The sequence below is a fragment of the Vigna unguiculata genome, chromosome 5 (genome assembly GCF_004118075.2).
Source record: "Vigna unguiculata cultivar IT97K-499-35 chromosome 5, ASM411807v1, whole genome shotgun sequence".
Classification (NCBI taxonomy): domain Eukaryota; kingdom Viridiplantae; phylum Streptophyta; class Magnoliopsida; order Fabales; family Fabaceae; genus Vigna; species Vigna unguiculata.
In genome coordinates this window covers 11,729,991-11,751,495 of record NC_040283.1, presented here as the reverse complement: position 1 = coordinate 11,751,495, position 21,505 = coordinate 11,729,991, and the positions used below count along the sequence as shown (strand labels likewise).

General features: G+C 28.0%; 2 protein-coding genes across 2 annotated transcripts; both read left to right on the top strand.

The window, feature by feature from the left end:
• The first annotated feature begins 4,637 nt into the window (after window positions 1-4,637).
• LOC114183021 (probable glutathione S-transferase) lies at window positions 4,638-5,765 on the top strand. Its single transcript, XM_028069852.1, has 2 exons — window positions 4,638-5,045; window positions 5,220-5,765. The coding sequence occupies exons 1-2, from the start codon at window positions 4,725-4,727 to the stop codon at window positions 5,565-5,567; spliced, it is 669 nt and encodes a 222-aa protein (XP_027925653.1). The 5' UTR covers window positions 4,638-4,724; the 3' UTR covers window positions 5,568-5,765.
• Window positions 5,766-20,043: 14,278 nt separating this feature from the next.
• Window positions 20,044-21,138, top strand: LOC114183781 (probable glutathione S-transferase). Its single transcript, XM_028070914.1, has 2 exons — window positions 20,044-20,429; window positions 20,583-21,138. The coding sequence occupies exons 1-2, from the start codon at window positions 20,109-20,111 to the stop codon at window positions 20,937-20,939; spliced, it is 678 nt and encodes a 225-aa protein (XP_027926715.1). The 5' UTR covers window positions 20,044-20,108; the 3' UTR covers window positions 20,940-21,138.
• The last annotated feature ends 367 nt before the right edge of the window (window positions 21,139-21,505 follow it).

Below are 21,505 nucleotides of genomic sequence, written 5' to 3'. Positions count from 1 at the left end.
TACACTCTTTGTTAGATTGATTTCCAGTTTTTCCTTTGGCATCGTGGTGTGCCCAGTTTTGTAGGGGTTATGTTTAGAAGTCCAGTACTACGCTACTTTGTTATCCTTGTGTGACGTTTCCTTTAATTTTAAGCATTAAATTAAATGGGGCGTTACAATTCGTAGTTAGTTTTTGTTTACCATGCTTTATTATAATCTCATTCTTTGTTATTGTTTTTTCTTCTTTGTGGGAATGTTTTCTGTTACAAAAATTTTCTCTGTAAGTCAATGAGTTATCTTTATTTCAAAAGTGGGCAAGAGGTAATTTTTATTTAGTATCTCATTTCCAATTAGTATCTTTATTTTAACGAGTTCCATCTTTTTTAGTTTAAACATTGTCTTTGATATATACTTTTTAGATCGGTTATCACCTTTGATTTTAGATTTTAGATTTATTTAGTGATATTCAATCACTGGTAGAATGTTATTGTTTCTTCTCTAAAAAGAGGAATTATTTCTTGGCAATGTCAACAAGAAATGTGAAAAATGTGATCATAATTAAGCTAACTTTTATACTAGAGAGCTACTGTTAGACTTTATAACTAGATATGTTAATTTGATCTTAATCTTATTTATAAAGAGCATGTTGTCCAAGCTTCTTTCATTGATCATGCTTACGTGTAAAGACTTTCACATATATTTAATAATTTAATAAATAAGTAAATAAAGAATAATAGGACTTGGCAAAGTAGAGTATTTTTTTGTAAAAAATAAGAAAATAAAAAATAATTTTAAATAAAATTGATGAATGAAATATCGGTTAACATATGAATGAAAAACAATTAGTAAATACTTTTAGAATATTAAAAAATATAAAAAATATTTTAAGCATTTTTTATGGTTTTTAATTGTAAAAATATGATATATTTTTTGACGATTTTTAACTGTCAAAATATGATATATTTGGTGACAGTTTTTAATCGTCAAAATACGATATATTTTGTGGCAGTTTTTAACCATTAAAATGATATATTTTGTAATGGTTTTTGACTGTCAAAATATGATATATTTTGTGGCAGTTTTTAACTGTCAAAATATGATAAAATATCATAAAATAAAAGTAAATTTTGTAGCGGTTTTTAATTGATAGTAATTTCATTTTTCTTTTCTAATAGCAATACCGACGGTTAACTTTTTCTTGTCAAGAACAGTTCTTGACATGCGTAATTCTGACGATTTTTTTAACCGTCAGAAATATTCATTTGTTTTGTATTGGTTGTCAAGGTAATAATAATACCAAAAAGCATAAACTTATCATGATTAAGAATTAAAGTACAAAAACATTCTTGACTTCTTTTATGTGTATTTTTATCAAATATTGGTGGCTAGCTAAGGAACTTTAGTTATTTTTTACTTGCAGTTCTTAATGCAGGACAAAGCTGACCATCATTAGCAATTCTCCAAATATATCAGTAGAAGACATGTTTATTACATGTTTTGTTGGAGGGCTGCTAGGTTTGAGTCATTATAATAAATCACAAGTTTTATTAGAGTTGTTAAATGCGCTTTTATTATTTAGTTTGATTTGAACTCATTCTAGATCAATTATTAACTTCGTTGACAATAATGAGTTTTTGGAAATTTTTTTCCAAACTTTTCGTGAATTGAAAAATATGACAATGTAGTATCCTAAATTGAAAAGAACAATTGATCACTTACTAAAGCATAAAGACCTTATCACAATGCAAGTTTTTTTTACTTTTTTTACTTTTCTTTCCTGAATTAAATACATTAAATACATATTATTATATTGACATGTTTATTTGCGATCATAACTATTTTATTATAACAATCCTAATAATTTAATATCCAGAACTTTTATAAAAAATTAATTTGGTTAAAAATTTCTTGAATTTTACAAGTTTTATACTAATGATATTACAACAAATCTCTATAAATCGTTACACATAAAACTCGAGTAGGATCGTCGAACAAAATCATAAAATAATATAAATTATTATTTTTTTTTCGAATTTTCTGTTGTTGCACTACATGTATACTTTGGTGAATAATTAAAATTTGCAGCCACAATTTTTTATACACCAAAAACATAATAACATTTAGTATTTTATTTTAATTCTTTTCTTATTTTCATATTTTATTACATTAATTATTTTCATACATGTTATTCACTACTAAAAAAATTCATATTTCTTGTCAATTTTGTTTTGAAATTTTTTTCGTAGAAAATACTTACAAATTTTGTTGTGAATTTTTTTTCCAGGAAATTGTTACCAATTTTCTTGCAAAATATTTTGTATAAAACACTTTTCGCAACAAATTTTGTAGGAAATACTTGCAAAATTTTATAATTTTGTAAGAAATGATTACCCACGAAAGAATTACCTACCAATTAAAATTCTTACCAAAAATGGCAAGAGAAATCTCATGTAATATGAGAATTTCTAGTAGTGATTTAAAATTTCAAAAGATAAACTCCTTATACTCCTACTTATAGTCTCAATTTTAGCTACCTTGCTAACAATACTTAATATAATCAGATTTTATTATTAAAAATATATAATTTTATCTATTATTTATGGATCAATTATAAATTAGTTATTAACATTAGTTATTATTTATCAATATAATTATATCTCCATTGTTCAATAATGATTTAACTAGATCCCTATAATTTAGAAATATTTTCAGTTTTTTTATATTTTTAAAATTTTTATGTAAATATTATATATATAATCATACATAATTATAATACTTGCAAATAATTATATAAATTAATTGTTTATTTAGATATAATAAAATAATAATTATTTGTATTATTAATAGTATTGTTATTATTATTTATAATATTAGTATTATAATTATTATCATGGGTATAATATTATGGCATGTATTGGTATTAGTATTGATATTATTATTATTATTATAATAATAATAGTTAGAAATTATTTTTATTACAATAGAATTAGCATTATTAGTATTATTTGTATTAGTATATTATTTTAATTAATTATATATTATTATTATTATTATTATTATTATTATTATTTGTAGTTTTAGGAAATTTATTATTATTCTTATTTGTATTATTATAATAGTAATAATAATAATTATTAGTACTGTTACTATTAGTATTATTACTAATAGTATTAGCATTATTTGTATTATTATTAAACAAATACTTATTCAATGTTCCTATGTTTAAACATTTTATAGGTTTATATTTACATACGATTTTTTTTAAACATCAACATGTTTGAATTTCTTTTATACGAGATTTATAATATACAATATACCTAATTTTAATTTAACAATAGTTTATATATATATATATAAATTTTATTTTAATATAATATATAATTCAAAAATTTAATTATAAACTTTAATTTTATTTATTTTATTATGTAAAAATATTCATAATTAATTATTTGTCTTTTTCTTATATCATTAAACTTTTTATATAAAAGTTACTCATAATTATTTATTTAAATATAAGAATAAATACATTAATTTTTCAATATAAATTAAAATAAAAAATAAAAAATACATTTTTTTTTCAAATACAATAAAAATTAATTATTTCTCTTAATAAAAAAATTAAAAAAAGAAAAAAAAAAGACCCGTGCAATACGGGTCAAGTACGAGTTAGAATTAAAATGTAACATAATACTAGTTTAATTATATGACACGTGATAAATGAATGCCCTTCACATAAAATATTGATAGTAACTCCTAATTACGCCTTATAATACACTAATCTAATTAGTGATCCTCTAATCCCATGTGATGTCCTAACCGAGTTTTTAATCCCTCCGATTTTAATACTTATATTATTGACGCAGTGAGCTTGACTTGTATGCCGTACAAAAAAAGCCAGGTAGATCGAAAAAAAAATTGTAATACGTATTTAAAAAAATGGTATTTTTATATAAATTTGCAAACACTTTTATACCATATTAAATCATCACGGTTATGATAAATTTACTAATTTATGATAAATGTATCAAGATCATCTTTTTAATTGAAGAATAAGTATTCTTCCAAGGAAAGAAACTATAAATGTTTTACATTCTAATTAAATTACAAATTATTTTGAATGATAGATTAATTAATTTTTACATATACATATCTTTATATCTTAATTTTGAATGATAGATTAATTAATTTATATATATGATATTATATTAGTATGTGATAATATTATAATATTATTAAGTTAATATATAAAATAAAATATTTATTAAAAATAAAATGAAATATATTAAAAAATATAAAGAATAACATTCGATAAACAAAAAATAAAAAAAGAAATAAATATATACATTTTCATAAAAAATTTATAAAAATAACGGTTAATTTTTAAAAATTTAATAAATAATTATATTTTAAAAAATAAAAGCAAAATTGAAATTTTGAAATATAAATATAAGAGATATAATTATTTTATGTATTGTTATAGAAATCATCGGATATGAATATATATTCTTTTCATATTATGACATGTCATTAAACTTATATTTTCTTAATTCTCATATTTGCCATTTGAAAGGGTAAAGTTCTATTTTACACACTACCAAGAACCAAGATAAGAATTTCAATTTTGTCCTGTGTGTCCGCTATATATAGTAGTAAATTGCAGAAGGGGAAGCCTACAAGATTTATTTACCAAAATAAGCAACTGGGTTATTGGTTGGTGAAGAGGAGAGAAGTGAAGTGGTGCTGTAATGGCCGCAAGTAAGGAAGAGTTAACCCTTCTGGGAGTTATGGGAAGCCCATTTCTGCACAGGGTTCAGATCGCTCTCAAATTGAAGGGAATAGAATACAAATACGTGGAAGATGATTTGAACAACAAGAGTGATCTTCTCCTCAAGTATAACCCAGTTTACAAAATGATTCCTGTGCTCGTTCACAACGACAACCCAATATCAGAGTCTGTTGTGATTCTTGAGTACATCGATGACGCATGGAAACACAACCCCATCTTGCCTTCAGATCCTTACCAGAGAGCCCAGGCTCGTTTCTGGGCCAAGTTCATCGACGACAAGGTAATAACTCTTAGATCTAAATCTCCTGTCAATTTTTTGTGCCTTCAGTTGGTTGTGATTTGAGAAAAATATTCGATCTGGTTAGTTATAAGTAGTTTGAGATCTGTTTGGAAATATTTACAGTAATCACTGTTTTGTTTAGTTCTAATTGTTTAATCTAATTTGTGAGACCAGTGTGTGGCTCCAGCATGGAAATCTGCCTTCATGGTTGATGAGACAGAGAAAGCAAAAGCTAAAGAAGAGTTATTTGAGGCTCTTGGGTTTCTAGAGAATGAGCTGAAGGGGAGGTTTTTTGGTGGGGATGAGATTGGTTTTGTGGATATTGCTGCAGTGTTCATACCTATTGTTCAAGTGATTGCAGGGTTGCCATTGTTCTCGAGTGAGAAATTTCCGAAGTTATTTCAATGGTGCCAAGACTTTCACAACCATCCACTGGTGAACGAGGTTCTGCCTACTAAAGACCAACTTTCTACCTATTTCAAGGCTCGGGTTCAAAGCCTTGCTCCTAAAAACAAAAATTAGTACATTATAGTTAGATTCAATTCCAAAGAATGTTTATTCAATTCCAAAATATCATTGTTCTTATTTTAATTTCGAGATTGTACTGTACCACGTGAAAGCTACTCGTTTGTTTCTGGTTAGTTTTTGTGGTTATATTTTCCTTTTAAAATGAAGCACGTGATGACTTAGGATTTCCCCATGTCAAAAAAAAAAAAAAAATCCAAATGTTGTTAGCATTTTCGATATTTCAATTCAATCAATAAAATATGTGGGTGAGTAAGTAGTGGTAAATGGTACCCCTTCTACCTTAAAATAATATTTGATCAACAAAAATCACCTCAATCACACATTAAGGTAATTTCAGAATAAAAAAAAAACTTACTGTTAAAATATGAATTCGCTTTTTTTATTTTTATTCGCTTACATAAAACCGTGCTGGAAAGAATGACTTTGATCATCGCTTTTATTTTATTTAAATTTTATAATTTGAGAACTGTATATTTAGTTTTTTTTTTAATTTAAAGGTGGAATTCTTATGGGAAAAAGTAACTGGTCAACAATTATTAATGTTAATAAATTCACCTAAGAAAGTGTTAAGTGAAAAAGAATTTTTTGTGAGTTAGCTTCATAAATCATTTATAGGAACTTTCATACCTCTCTAACGTGATATATGTGTAAGAACATAATCATCATAGTTAAATTATTTTATTATAGGTTACACCGTTTAATACAACAATTCAAGCATTGGTTCACTTATCCTTTCATATATTTTATATTTTTTATTTATGTAAATTCAAACTCAAATCATATATTCGTCATACAAATCATATTTATGAAATTACGTCTTTAATAACATAACAAGTCATACACTCAATATCAATTCTATCATTTAAAATCCTATATTTCATTGTAAAAATAATTGCTAATAAAATTCAATTCACCATTCTTCATAACATAATAATATCCAAATATAATAGTTTGACAAAATATAAAAATATTTAGTTAAATATAAATTATTTAAAATCTATCGATTTTTAACTAGCTTCCATTTACTTAGTAGCTACTCTATGTTTAACTCACTTTGGAAGAATTTATTCTATTTAATGTGAGAAATTAATTTTGGTTGATGAAAAAGTTAGAAAAAGTTGCTCATCGTTGGTGTCAATTTTTTATCTATAATTGATTATGAGTGCCTCAAAACAATTTATTAACACATGAATTGATTTTGGGTGTTTCCAAAGTTAAACCAAAAATGCACTAAGCCAACTTTCAAAAAGTTTTGTTTCTAATATATGATGCTCAAATTACACTAATACAAAAGAAGACATTTTTGTCACTTACTTTATGTCTAATAGTAAAAAATTCACCTAAAAAAACAATATAGTAACATTTTTGTATTTAAGTGGAAGCGATTTACATCGAACCATTTATGTTAGACACTATAAAGTTCGATGTAAATTATGTGTTTTACATTGACCAACAAGGGGCCTAATATAAATTTCTTTTTATAAATTAGATTCAGGTTATCCTCCTCATTTTTCATTACACAAAAACACACTCAAAACTCTATTACGAATCCGAGTTTATTCTTGGGTGACAAAATGGTATTAGATAGAGAGTCCATTTCTGACCGAGTCTTATTTTTTTTCGTTATGAGCTTTTTATGGTGCAACTCAGTCATGGCTTTGCTTTGTTGTTGAAGTTTGTTTGTTAAACTTTACATTTTTATTTGTGATAGTGATAGTTAACTGGAGAACTCCGTCATGACTTTGCATGAAAGTTCCTTGTTTGTATATCGTATTTGTCATTGTAAGAATATGTTGTAGTGATAAAAAAGTTAATGTTTTTTTATCTTACTTTCATGACATTTAAAATCAAAATTAAACATCGATCCTCACCTTGGTTTATTTTTACCACCAATAAAAAAACTACAATAAAATGGGTATTTATGAACTTCTTTCAGTTTGGGGTGTTGCGTACCAAATGAAATATATTTGATAAACTTGAAGAAGAGTTACTAAATAGAAAAATCAAATTTAGGATAAAGGTTCAGTCACTCAGGGAGAAAATTTAGTTTTACTAGTTCAAGGGTATTCAGGATTAAGGGTAATATACCTTTGCACTTGTACAATTCAATCTTCTTCTTGTGTGGTCCAACCTCTGTCCTAAGTTTGATTTTTCTATTTACCAACTCTTCTTCAACTTCATTATAATCTTTCATTTGATATGCAACACATTAAACTCAAATAAGTTCAAAAATACTTATTTCATTATAATTTTTTTTATTAATGCAAACTTTTTTACGTCGGACTTGATATAATTTAACGTAAATTGCTTTTTATATTAATTTTGATATAGTTTGACGTAAATTTACATTGCATGTTTTTCATGCGACGTAAACTTTTGTGTCATGCATTAATGTTAGACAAAAAAAATATGTAAAATCCCCAAATAACTATCGTAAAAGACTTTCTATGTGTTAGTGTTTGCTCATAGAAAATTCCGATCATTTAACTAAAGTGTCACTACAACTCTAAACTTCCAAAGATTAACCTTTGCCACTCAAAATCTACATGCAAACACTTCTCTCAAGCATGCAAACCACTCACATATAAACAGTTCAAAAGAAATGAGAAAAAAAATAAAATTACTCCAAACATATATATAATAAAGATGATATGTTATACTATTTGATATCTCCACTAAGGTAAACTCGTAATCTTGAAGAATATATGTTCTAATATAGTATGACGTATGTTTACGTCACGTCGTGTCATGCATTACCACCTAAGATTCATCTTTGCCACTCAAAATCCATATGCAAACCACTCACATATAAACAATTCAAGAGAAATCAATTTTCTTTTTACTCTAAACATAAATATAATGAAGATAATATGTTCTACTATTTGCTATCTCCGAGGTAAACCCATAATATTTAAGAAAAGTTAGGAAAATTGATTTTAGAAAAAAATAACTTTTACAAAACGAAATTTGAATGATTAAATTTTTTATTTATAAACTTTTTAACTTGTCTAATTAAATAAACTTTTTAAATCAAATTACTGAGTTATAAATATTTATTCGTAGAGTAATATTTCACAAATAATTCATTTTTTTCTTTTCTATATATTGTTTATGCGCCCTTATTAATATATGTACTTTAAAATGTTGATCAATTATTTTCTTACAAAAAAATCGCCTATAGTTTTGAAATATAAATATAGAATTTCTGTTTATAAAAACTAAATAAGAAACATTTCATGTAAGTACATAAAAAATTAAACCAAAGTCACCTGTGGTACAAGCTCTAATTAATCTATTAAAAAGAATTAAAATAAAGGAAGTTCTAATAGTTTAGACGATTGTTAATTAAAAAATAAAAATGAAGTAATATTTGGAGGTAAGATTTCCAAATATCCCTTATTCAAACCATTAAACTCAAAAAAAAAAATCCATTGCGTGAATTAAAAAAAAAAAAAACTGGAATAGTGTTTATTTTCCTTTAGATTTCTAAACGAAAAAAAAAAAGTAATTATCAAATTTTGTTATTACAATCAAAAGAATAACGGAATGTATTTGCAATTAGTAATTTAAACTATTGAAAGAAGTGTTTAATATACTTTACTGAATTTTGTAATGATTGAAACTGTAGATGTTAAATAATTGTTGTAGCTTTACAATAATGATTTTTGGTAAAGCTTCTTCCTTTGAGGTCTTAGTCTTGTTGACATTTTGGCTAATGCAATCAATAAAAAGGAAAAAAAGAAAAATGTGCTCATATAAGTATGTGGTGGATATATGTTTTCATGGATATGGGTATCTTATGAGATAAGGATATGATGCAAAAGCTACAATTATTCTTTGAAGATATTATTTGTGACGTGCCAAATATAATCAAGGTGAAATATAATTGTCATGGTAACCTTGTTTCAAAATAAAAAAATTAGAAATTCGATTCTTAAATTACATATATGAAAAAGTTTTTCTTACAACTTATGAGAGATTACTTTTTTAAATAAACTACTTTTAAACTTTAGATAGAAAATGTCTCGAGTTAAAAAAAAATGCCACATTCGCCCCCATTATTTTTTCAATATTCTTCGTTAATTAAATACCTTTCTAATTTTTAAATAGATTTCCCGACAGCATCTTTTCAAAAAGTAGCTCACGCCGCGTTATTTATTTTCACTTTCTAACTCTCTTCTTTCTCACACCAACCAAATAAATTTAAAAAATACAAATAAAAATTTATAATTGATAATTTTCTTTTATATTTCGTTGGATGGAATTGTGAATCGGTATGGTTCGATATTTGGTTTAAAAGTTAAGAAACAAACCAAATCATTAACTTATTAAAATACTATAGTATTATATTTTTATTTAATAAACCACCAGTCAATATATTTAAATGTAACTTTTAAAATTTACAATTTTGTTTGTATCGTGCTTATATTGAAATTAAATTTCTAACAAATTCGTATCATAGCTATTGTGTTATTTGTAAAATATTATTTTAATAAAAAAAATTCAATTTTATTTAATATTTAAATATATATTATTATGATTATTATTTAAAACATTGAGTATGTTTTAGTCCCTCAAATTATATGTAAAATTGAAATTTGTCTTTCCAAAAAAGTTCATATAAAATTTATTCTTATACTTAATGTGAAATATATCTCTCAAAATTAAAGACGTTAACTTTTAAGAGACGTGTTAAACAACCATATTGACTAGAATAAAATTTCATAACACTTAATAGACATGCATTTGATATGTGTAATTTAATATATATATATATATATATATATATTATTTTTTTTTTCTTTTGCTTTTTCCTTTCCCTCCTTTGTCCCTCTTCTCCTTTCATCCTATCTAAAAAATCTTGAAAACTGTTTCTCATATCCAGAAATACACATAATCACAAACCTGAAAATAACTATAGAACAACCTAAGAATTCCAATTACTAATTGTAAACTACAATCTGAGTTCAAGTTGGATTGGTTTGTGATGGCTCCGATTTGGTGCATGAGCAAGGAGACAATGGCGTAATGTGGGTGAAAAACTCATTGGGTAGTAGTGAGAAGGAGGAATAGCCAGCGAGTTGAGGTATAGGAGGTGTGCGATGGCCCTTATTGACATCGTTGGTGGTCAAGGCGCATTGGAAGCTCACCAGAAGCTGGAAAATGGGGATGTAGATTGAAGAGGATGGGGCTTGGTCTAGTAGAGAGTAAGGAGTGAAGAATGAGGTTTAGTGTGATGAGGGTTGTGGTTGACAACATTGAGGGATCAACATTTAAGGCACTAGAGATGAAGATAAAGAAGGGAAAAGAAGTGAGGAAGAAGAAAGTGAAAGAAAAAAATTATCTTCTAGTCACCATCAAGGGTTATCGAGATTCAAATTATTATCCCACTATTTCTATATCTGAATGATATAACTTGCAACACTTTTACACAACTTTTAAAGTTTATCAAACTTTTTCGCAACAAAGTTCACATTCCAATTCAAAATACTCTCCATATTGGATTTGTTGAAGATAATTCACAAACTTATGTTAGAGATATCCAAGTGTGAGTCTAAGTCCCACATTTAGTAAAAGTGGGAAAATTGAGCACCAAGGATGAAGACCCATAAACTCATTACCTTAAGGTTTTGAGTTAAAGGTAGTGCTAATCCCTTATATATGTGTTGGCTTATTGGTGTTGTATCTCATAAGTGATCCTCTCTCAAAATATCCATTAGTGGTGTTAGAGCCGATGGTTGGTGTTGTGATCAGCTTAGACAAGCTCTTGTATTGAAAATCTTCCTGACAGGAGGACAAATGTAAGACCCGAGAAAATTAAATAATTATTTATTAAATGCGAGTAGTAGAAGTCTTTATGGCATTTAATGCAGATGGTTATGACGTGGAAAATTACTAGCTCAAATGATTTAGAGTACTTGATTGTGTGAGAGGACTTGTGTTCGAGTCTTATGTGTGCCAATTGTATGTTATTTTAATATGAGTATTATTTTAAAGATTATGTTTGAATGTGATTAGTGATAATGTAATCCTAATTAAGGTAATTTTGGAAGAGAGAGAGAGAGAGAAAGGAGAGGAAGTATTGCATTTTGTGAGGATCATTGGGTAGAGAATTTATAGAGAATTCGTGTTGGTTTGTAAGGGGAGTTGCTTTTGTGTTTTTTCTATCATATGTAATGTACATTGTATTATGTGACCCTAATTGCGTGAGAAATCCCCACTATCTGTGTCATTCTTGTAAGTTTTTGGAGTTTCGTTCAAAAACTACTTGGCGGGCATGGGTATGCCGCCAGGCGACACAACAATTTGAATCCAGATTCTAGGTTCTGTCATGAACTGTCGGGCGACAAGATGGAACCACCAGGTGATGCACGTTGTCTGTCACTATTTTGTTATGTTTCTATGAATTTTATGATATGTTGAACTTCCAGTTATGTTCCTATGTTTGTATGATTGCATAATACTATGATATTCCTACTGTTTGGGGTGTTTGTGATTATAATTGGAATGTGGACATGAAGGGTTCATATTAAGATTAAAGTATTATTATGAATCATGGATTTAGGGATGATTAAGATGCGATTGGAAGTTGGATGATACGTAGAGGATAACATTATGGGGAGGGGGTCTAACAAATCATGTATGAATTATTGTGTTATGTTGCAATTGGTAGCTTGATCAAATTCTGGGAATTTTATGTTCTTCGCAGGTAAGGAAACATGGGATATTACTAGGTGCTGGAGTACCGCCTGACGGCACCCTGCTTGCCGCTAGGCGACAATTGGTTCAGAGGCAGATGTGTGCCATTAGATGGTTAGGTACGAGAGAGGTTATTGGAGCGAATTGGACTAGAGAAATTAGTCAATAAAATTGGAAGAGTTAGTGCACAAGAATTCATTGTGATAGAGTCAATTGGGGAAAATAGGATAGTGTGCTAAGTTGGAAGTGGCTTGGTAATGACTATGGATTCTGTCTTGGGTGGTTCATCAGTTAAAATAAGAAGAAAAGATGTAGAGTACTGATTAAGAAGGGTTGGGATGTTGGACAATCATATTTTAGAGAATTGATATATAAATCATAAATTGTGTAGCATTGATTGGAAGGTATGTGAGAGGAATATGTGATACTGTTACAATGAGAGATAAGCAAATTGTATATTCTGATATACTGGATTGTGTGTCACTTTTGTAAGTTAGATTAAGACATTGGATAATGATAGCAAAATTGGAAGAATTCTATGTCTTGAATAGAGGGAATTGGGAGTGTAAGTTATAGGTAATGAAATCATGCATGGAGTGACAATGCGTTAATAATAAGACCCTAATGGCTGAGAGTACAAGAATACCTTTGGAGGTATTAGAAGATTGTAGGATAATCTAGTTTGGGTGCTAAAACAATAGATGGTACGCTCCTGGTATGGCGCCTGGCGGCACGGATGTGGTCGCCAGGCGATAGGATCACCAAGGGTGTTCCTGCACTGTGTGGCGTCTGGCGGCAAGGTATACTCCGCCAGGCGATAGACCCTGAAACAGTGGGTCTGGGAGAGGCTTGGTGCCTAGCGGCATGGGTGTTCTGCCAGGCGGTCTGCACAGTTTTTTTGCTTGGCGGCACTTAGGCTGCGCCAGATGGTCGTGCTGCAGATATTTGGCTTGCGTGTGTTGCTTGTACGCATTGATGCGATTTGGATTAAGAGATGCAGTGCCATGAGCGGGTAGGTTCATGGATGGTAGTGAACATGTGATGATATGAGCGAAGAGGTTCATATCTAGTTACTCTCGTGTGAGGATATGAGTGGGTAGGTCCGTATGTTCTGTGCTCACACTTGAGAGATGTTGCGTGCGAGGAGGTACATAGCTGGTGGATCACGTGTTTTGGACTATGGGCGGATAGGTCTGTAGAGTAGGACTACGGGCAGGGAGATTCGTAGAGCAGAACTATGAGCGGGGAGGTTCGTAGAAGCAGGATCACGAGCGGGCAGGTTTGTGTGAGCATCACCAATCCTGAATCCAAGGTTAACTATTTGTATGAATTAAAGGTTGTAAAGCCTTGGGGTATTAAGGTCTTGACCAAAAACTAACTAGAATAAAACAAGTGGCTATATTGTTAATTTTATTAAATTAACTGATTATTTATTTTAAGCTCACCCTTTCTGTTTGTGTTTGGCAATGATCGTGTGATTTATCATACGGGAGCAAATGATAATCTAGGTGATGCTGTTGATACGTAGATGTGGAGAGAGGGATATCAGGGAATCTTTCATTTGAGATTTATTTCTTTATGTTTTTATCCTCTTGTAATGGATAATTTGGAACTTGTATCACTTGATTACTCTAGTTTTATTTTAAATTTGGTGTACTGGATTATGTTTTAAATTTTCCCGTGTTTGGGAATAATATAATCATGGCGATTGAATTTCAATTCTTTATTTATTTATTTAAATTAAGTAATTTCCAGTAGGGACGTTACAACAAACAAGCGTGTCTCATTGAGTTGAATGACAATAAAAGAAAGGGGTTCTCATGGTTAAGCTCGAGGAGAAAATGTCAATGTGAAGAGACTCACACTTGAGGGTGAGATTGTTGGGATATCCAAGTGTGAGTCTAAGTCCTACATTAAGTAAAACTGGAAAAGTTGAGCATCATATAAGGATGAAGATCCATAAACCCATAACCTTTAGGTTTTGGAAGGTGATGTCAATTCCTTATGTGTTGGTTGACTCATGTCTCATTAGTGTTGTATCATCCAGGTGATCCTCCTTCGAAAGACTCATCAACTTATAGTATAACTTCATTGAAAATGGGTTCGTTTCTTCCCATCTTAATGTATACATTTCACAGAAGGTCTAAATCTAAGATGATAGAAGTTGAAAAGGGTTAAATATGTTTTTGGTATCTCAATCTATGTGTATACATTTCACACAAGGTCTAAATCTCAATTTGTGACTTCTGTCTCTCTTTACTTCTTTTCTTCCAAGAGTCTTTTTTTAAGGTTTTGCAAGATTAAATCCCTTGAATATCATATTATTAGTGTGTACCAATTTTTTCATCTTTATTTTTTGTTAATATGTTTCTCTTTTCTATTTGTGTTTTTGCTTTTATTCTGATTTGGATTTGTATGAGAATTACAAACACGTTTCTATTTCTCAATTTCGTTTTTCAGTACTTTTCGATTTACGAATTTCAGGAGTTTTTTTTGTATATTTCTTGATGAGTAGCAGGATTTTTCTACAAAACTATTAATTAGATTAGTGTTTAGTAATCTATTGGATAATAGATTAATTTGAGCAAAATTCAAAGTTAAGTTTTAGGTTTAATTATGCCTTTGGTCCCCATTTTAGAGTCAAAATCTCAAAATGGTACCCAAATTTTGAAAAGTCTCAAAATGATCCCATTTTTTGTTGAAACGTCTCACGTTTGCCCTTTCCGTTAAGTCAAGGTTGACGCCGTTAGAGGGAGTGCCACGTGTCAGTTCCTCGATTTTTGAATTTTTTTATTATTATTTTTTGAATTTAAAAAAAAAATAAAAAAATTGCCACGTGTCAAGCTGTCATCGTGCCACGTGGCAGTGACAGAGTGATGTGGCAATGACAGTGACATGTGTCAGTATTATGCCAGGTGTCATTTTCTTAGTCTTAATTTGGTCCCTTTATTTTAATTTGTCTCAATTTAGTCCCATTTTTTGTAAGAATTACTACCGAATTGAGAAGAATTACTACCGAATTGAGAAGAACAATATTTTTTTTTAATTATTTGTATTAATGATTAATCTTAAATAAACTTTGGAGGTTTGTGAAAAATGTTAGAATTGAGAAGGAGAAAGAGACTTCAGACTTCAATATACAACAAGTCTAAGAGTTTACTTTCTCGACAACTAGAATCCAAGTTATATTATTTTAACTCATTCGTTTTATATACTTATCTTGAGTAGTGTTTTATATATTATATTTTTTTATTTCGTATAAATATATATAGATATGTCAATTAGGAAATTTGGACAACCTATTCAAAAATCCAAAAGAAAAGGAGAATTGATGCTTTAACTGCACCACATAAAGGAGCTATCAATAAATTTAGGTTTAATCATACAGAAGGTCCCCATTTTTGTTAAAAAATCTCAATTGAGTCCTTAACTTCTAGCTCGTCCCAATTGGGTCCTACTTTTTGAATTTTTTTTTCAATTTGGTCATTTTCGTTAGGACATCATTGACGACGTTAACTGTGTGTCATGTGTCAAATTAAGGTTCCGTCACATGTCAATTGTTTATGTAAAAAATCTCAATTTGGTCATTATATTTGTTATTTTGTCTCAATTTAGTCTCAATTTATTTTTAAACTGGAGTAATTTCATTCCTTCCAAATTTATACCAAGTTTAACTTTTATATTAATATTATAATTAAATTTTTATTATAATAGATATTTTTAACTAAATTAATTTTATTTAAATTTAAAATTTGCATTGAACTTTATTTAAAATTTTGTTTTAATGATTTTTAGACAACTTCATAAACTCAAATGTAAAATTGTCTAAAAATTTTATAATAATTACATACATTTAAATTTTACATTTGAATTTTGTAACTTATATAAAACTATTTTAAAAATTTACATTTGAATTTATAAAGTTGTTTAGAAATTATTAAAAAAATTAAATAAAGTTCAATGAAAAATTTAAATTTAAATAAACTTAATTGGGTTAAAAATATCTATTATAATAAAAATATAATTATAATATTTATATAGAAATTAAATTTGGCCTCAATTTGGAAGGAATGAAATTACTCCAGTTTACAAAAAAATTAGGACTAAATTGAGATAAAATAACAAATATAGGGACCAAATCGAGATTTTTTACATAAACAATTGGCACATGACAGAACCTTAATTTGACACGTGGAAGTTTTTTTTTTTTTAATTTTATTTAATAAATTAGAAAAAAAAAACACAATTTGAGAGGTGGCAAAACCCTAGTTTGACACTTGTTAACTGTTTTTAAAAAGAAAAGTTAAACAAAATTTAAACATTACAAAAATTAAAAAAAAAAATCAGAAAAATCACGAGCTAACACATGACACACAATTAACGTCGTCATTGATGCCTTAACGAAAAAGACCAAATTGAAACAAATTTTGAAAAAATAGGACCCAATTGGGATGACTTAGAAGTTAAGGACCCAATTGAGATTTTTTAACGAATTTATAAAAGTGGATAAGAAAAATGAATTATAAAATACAAGTGAGTGTTCTTTGAATGAACAAGATAATAACGTATATGTGAAAGCAACAATAGAGAAAGATAAACATAATTTTGATTCTGAAACTCATGGTAACGAAGAGGAAATTAAGACACTAAGTAGTTGTTCACTTCAGGAGATTTGAGGGAGGGAGAGAAGAAGGAAGAGATGGATTCCTCTATTTTTTAATCCTCTCTCCTATGCGATGATTTGAAGTGGATATCAGAAAGATTACATTTATACCCTCAATTTATTTACTGATTTAATTATGATAATAATGTAAAAATATGTCTTTTGAAATTATGTTTACAAAAATAATTAATATAAAAAATTTAAAACTTTTTATAAACAGGTTTAAAAAGAAATTATTAATTTTAAATTTTAAATTTTTTTATAAATATTTTTTATTAAAATATGTTATTTTAATTTATTCATTTTAATATTTTTTTCTAAAATAAATTTAACTTATTTAATTATGATTTGGAATTACTTTTAAAATCAAGGACAATTTGGTAATATTATTTTTTTTCCCTTAAACTTAATTTTTAATCTATCATATCCATCAAATCACTCACATATTTTCACAAAGTTTAATTCTAAATCCCCTCACCATCACCTTTAAATTTATTAAAATAAACAACACAAACTTCACCCAACATACCATAAATAATGATTATAATCTTGATAGAAATATATATGATCCAAGTCAATGAAAGAAAGGAGTTTATGAAAACTAAAAACAAAAAACTTATTAAAGATTAATAATATATTAAAGATGATTAAACAAATTAACGTTATTATTTATTAAAAATAAAAAGTTGAACCACATTGATTATCATAATTTAATAAATAATTTTATATAAGAAAAGCTTAAAAAATAAATTTTAAATCAAAACATTTTATTTTTTAATTTTGTTTTAGTTGAGCCGTCTCTCTCCGACATATGCAATATTATATTAAAAGTTCCTCTGTTCGTTTTTGCTTGTTCAGATTTTTATTCTCTTTCTTTAAAATGAGAATGCTATTCATAATGGAAATCTTTTCTAATATATGGAATACATGCTTTTCAACCCAGACCTTTTATAATATTTCTCTCTAATAATTTATTTTGTTTTTGTTTATTATTAAAATTGTTTCTTCTAATTACTACTATCATGAATTTTACAGTTTTTAATTTCTTTTTCAAAGAAAATAAAAAGTTAGAAATTAATTAAGCAGGAATGTTCAACGAAGTAGACATACAATGACGAGACCTTAGTTGCGGTCAGAGGGGCCATGGTCTCCAAATATTTTCCTAATATTTATTTATACTTTTATTTTTCTTATATATATAATATATAAAAAATATTTTTAATATATTGTAATATATTTTTATTATTTTAATATACATTACTTATTAATATATAATAATATATTTTTATTGTTTTAAAATATGAGTATTAAAAAAAATATTGTTTAGAAATAAAACTCAAATAACTATTAAATTTAAAAATATGAAGAAATATAAAAATTTATAACAATATATAAAAAATATTTCCTCTTTTATGTTTACAGCTCAAAATTTTAATTTTCACCTTTAAAATATAATTATCTATTTAATTTTTAAAAATTGATCATTATTTTAGAAGCTTTTTACAAAACGGTCTATTTCTACTTTTTTTTTTCTATTTATCAACAGTTATTTTCTCATCTCTTCTGATATATTTCACTTTATTTTTAATAAATATAATTTTATTTTATATACTAACTTAATAACATTATAATATTTTCACCTACTAATATAATATCACGCATATTTAAAAAATATATACACTATCGCGCATGTGTTTAAGTTAATATTTATAATGATTTTTTTATTTACTTGCCCATTTGAGAAAAATAGTTTAAAAGTTCAATTTAACTGCTTTATCATTGATGTTTTAATTATTTAAATTTAAAGAATTCATTAATCATATTTGAATTATATCAATTTTTGTCAATAATAAAATATACATTTTACTTAAGCTGAATTTTTTTCCTGTGATAATTTTTAGAAATAAGACTTCAAAATAAAACAAAAGATAATTTCATAGACACATATCCGCTACTGTAGACATAGAAGGATAAGTAGTTGCACAATTCGAACTTAACTATGACAACTGTTTCCGCCACACGCTTGTGACGAATGCTATGAGAAAAAAACATTAGTAATGCATTGTGACGAAACATAGGAGTTAGAATACCTGTGTCAGTAGTTTCAAGTACTTGTGTTGTGTCCATGATTTGTTATTTTCATTTACTGAAATTTAACAATTGCCATTTTTTTCAATTTTTGAAGAGCTAATGGATTTTACGTTGTCCGTGTATATACTGTTTAATTAAAGTATTTCATCTAATTATATGTTAATTAAACTTCAAATTTAACTGAAATTATCCATTTGTTAACCAAGATTAAATGTTTTAAACTTCAAAGCCTACTAATTTATAACGTGGAAAACGATAAAACGGGATACAATTAACATGTAACATGGTGGGTGTTGTTACACGTGAACCAGGTCCTACGAATTTCGATTTGTACTTGTTTGTTTGATGGTGCTGGTGATGCAATCGCTTACATCACTTCCATACCATTGACCATGGATCCAGCTTTCTTTTCTTTTGGTTTCTCGATTATTGTCATGCGCCATATTTATTTATTTATTTACCTGTCTACACATTACTTTATGATCAACTATATTATATTCTTGGTTTAGTGAAAAATCACTTTTTTTTTTTTTAATTCCGTTAAATTCATGAGTATATAGAAAAATAATTTTACAATATTGTTGCTACTATCTCAACATAAACAGCAAAGAACAAAGTAAATGGTCTATGAAAGTTAATATAGAAAACAAATAAATTATGCAACAAAAATGTATCTAGAAAACAAATTATGTCGAAATATTATGGTATGGGAAACATTTATAGAATATTTATAAGTATATTTCACTAATATTCTCTCAAGTCGGAAGAGGAAGACTTCAAATTTCCAACTTATCAATAAGTAAAGAAAAAACTATTGTTTATCCTATTATAGCTAATGTACGAAATAAATAAACTATTCTATAAAAAAATAAATAAAATAGATTATATTAATCAAGCATTATTTTTCTATTACTTAATTGGTTAGCAACTCTTTCCCACTTTCTTGCTAGCTTAGCTCGAATATTTTATAGTATTGAACTAATTTCCTGGTTCTATAAAAGCCCATAGAAGCCTAAGGAATATGATACCAAGCTAAGTGTTTGAAAGTGATTATTGCAAGTGTTTGGAATTGAAGTGCTGCAATGGGTTCAAGTCAGGAAGAGGTGACCCTTCTGGGATTCGTTGGAAGCCCATTTGTTTGCAGGGTGAAGATAGCCCTAAAGTTGAAGGGCGTTGAATACAAATACGTGGAAGAAAATTTGGGCATCAAGAGTGAACAACTTCTGAAATACAACCCAGTTCACAAGAAGGTTCCAGTGTTTGTTCATGGTGACAAACCCCTTGCAGAGTCTCTTGTGATTGTTGAATACATCGATGAGACATGGAAGAACAATCCCATCTTGCCTTCCGATCCTTACCAGAGAGCCTTGGCTCGTTTCTGGTCTAAATTCATTGATGACAAGGTAACCCATCTTTTCCACTTTTCTTTCATGACATGTTAATTTGTGGGATTGTGAATTTGAGTTACTCTGAGTTCATTAAGTTAATTTAAAGTGCCTTAAATTATTGTGATTTATGCAACGGTGACTAATAAATAGTGTGATTTATGAAATCAGATTGTGGGTGTTTCATGGAAATCTGTTTTCACGGTTGATGAGAAAGAGCGTGAGAAGAATGTTGCAGAAACATATGAGGGTCTGCAGTTTCTTGAGAATGAGATAAAGGAGAAGAAGTTCTTTGGAGGAGAGGAGCTTGGGTTGGTGGATATTGCTGCTGTCTATGTTGCATATTGGATCCCTTTGGTTCAAGAAATAGCAGGGTTAGAGTTATTGACAACTGAGAAATTTCCTAATCTCTACAGGTGGACCCAAGAATTTGTGAACCATCCAATTGTCAAAGAAAGTCTTCCCCCCAGAGACCCGGTTTTTGCCTTTTTTAAAGGACGTTATGAAGCCCTTTTGGCTTCAAAATAGATCATGATGTTGTGAGAGATTTAGAATTTCTAAGGAAAATAATGTGGACTACTTGTGATTGATCTATTACTGTTAGTTAGGATTTGATTTCAAAGTTATGGTTGAAGTTGAAATCTAGGATTTCTTCATGTCAAACAAATAACCAGGGATTGTTTACTATTTCAATCAATAAATTATGCAGCATCTTGTGTTTCTTGAAGCTATTGTTCCTGAGACATGAATATTGGAACGAATTGCATGTTTGGTTTTGAAAAACACAGATTCAATGTCTGATATTGACTAGCCAGTTAACATTCAATGGAAATAAGGACCAACAAGATTAAGTTAGCCTTCATTATTTTGTAAAATTAAAGATATGCACCAGAAAGTGAGTTTCGTTGCAGAAGAAGCTCTTCAAATATGAAGTAGTTAACTCCATAGTTCTACCAAAGATTTCATGCATGGCTATTCTCTACTAAACACTTTATTTATGACTAGAAAGAATTGTGGTTATGTTGGCACGAACAAATGAATCATGTCACTTCAACTTGTGCTCCTTATAAAGACTTCTTTATGAAGTTATGTTG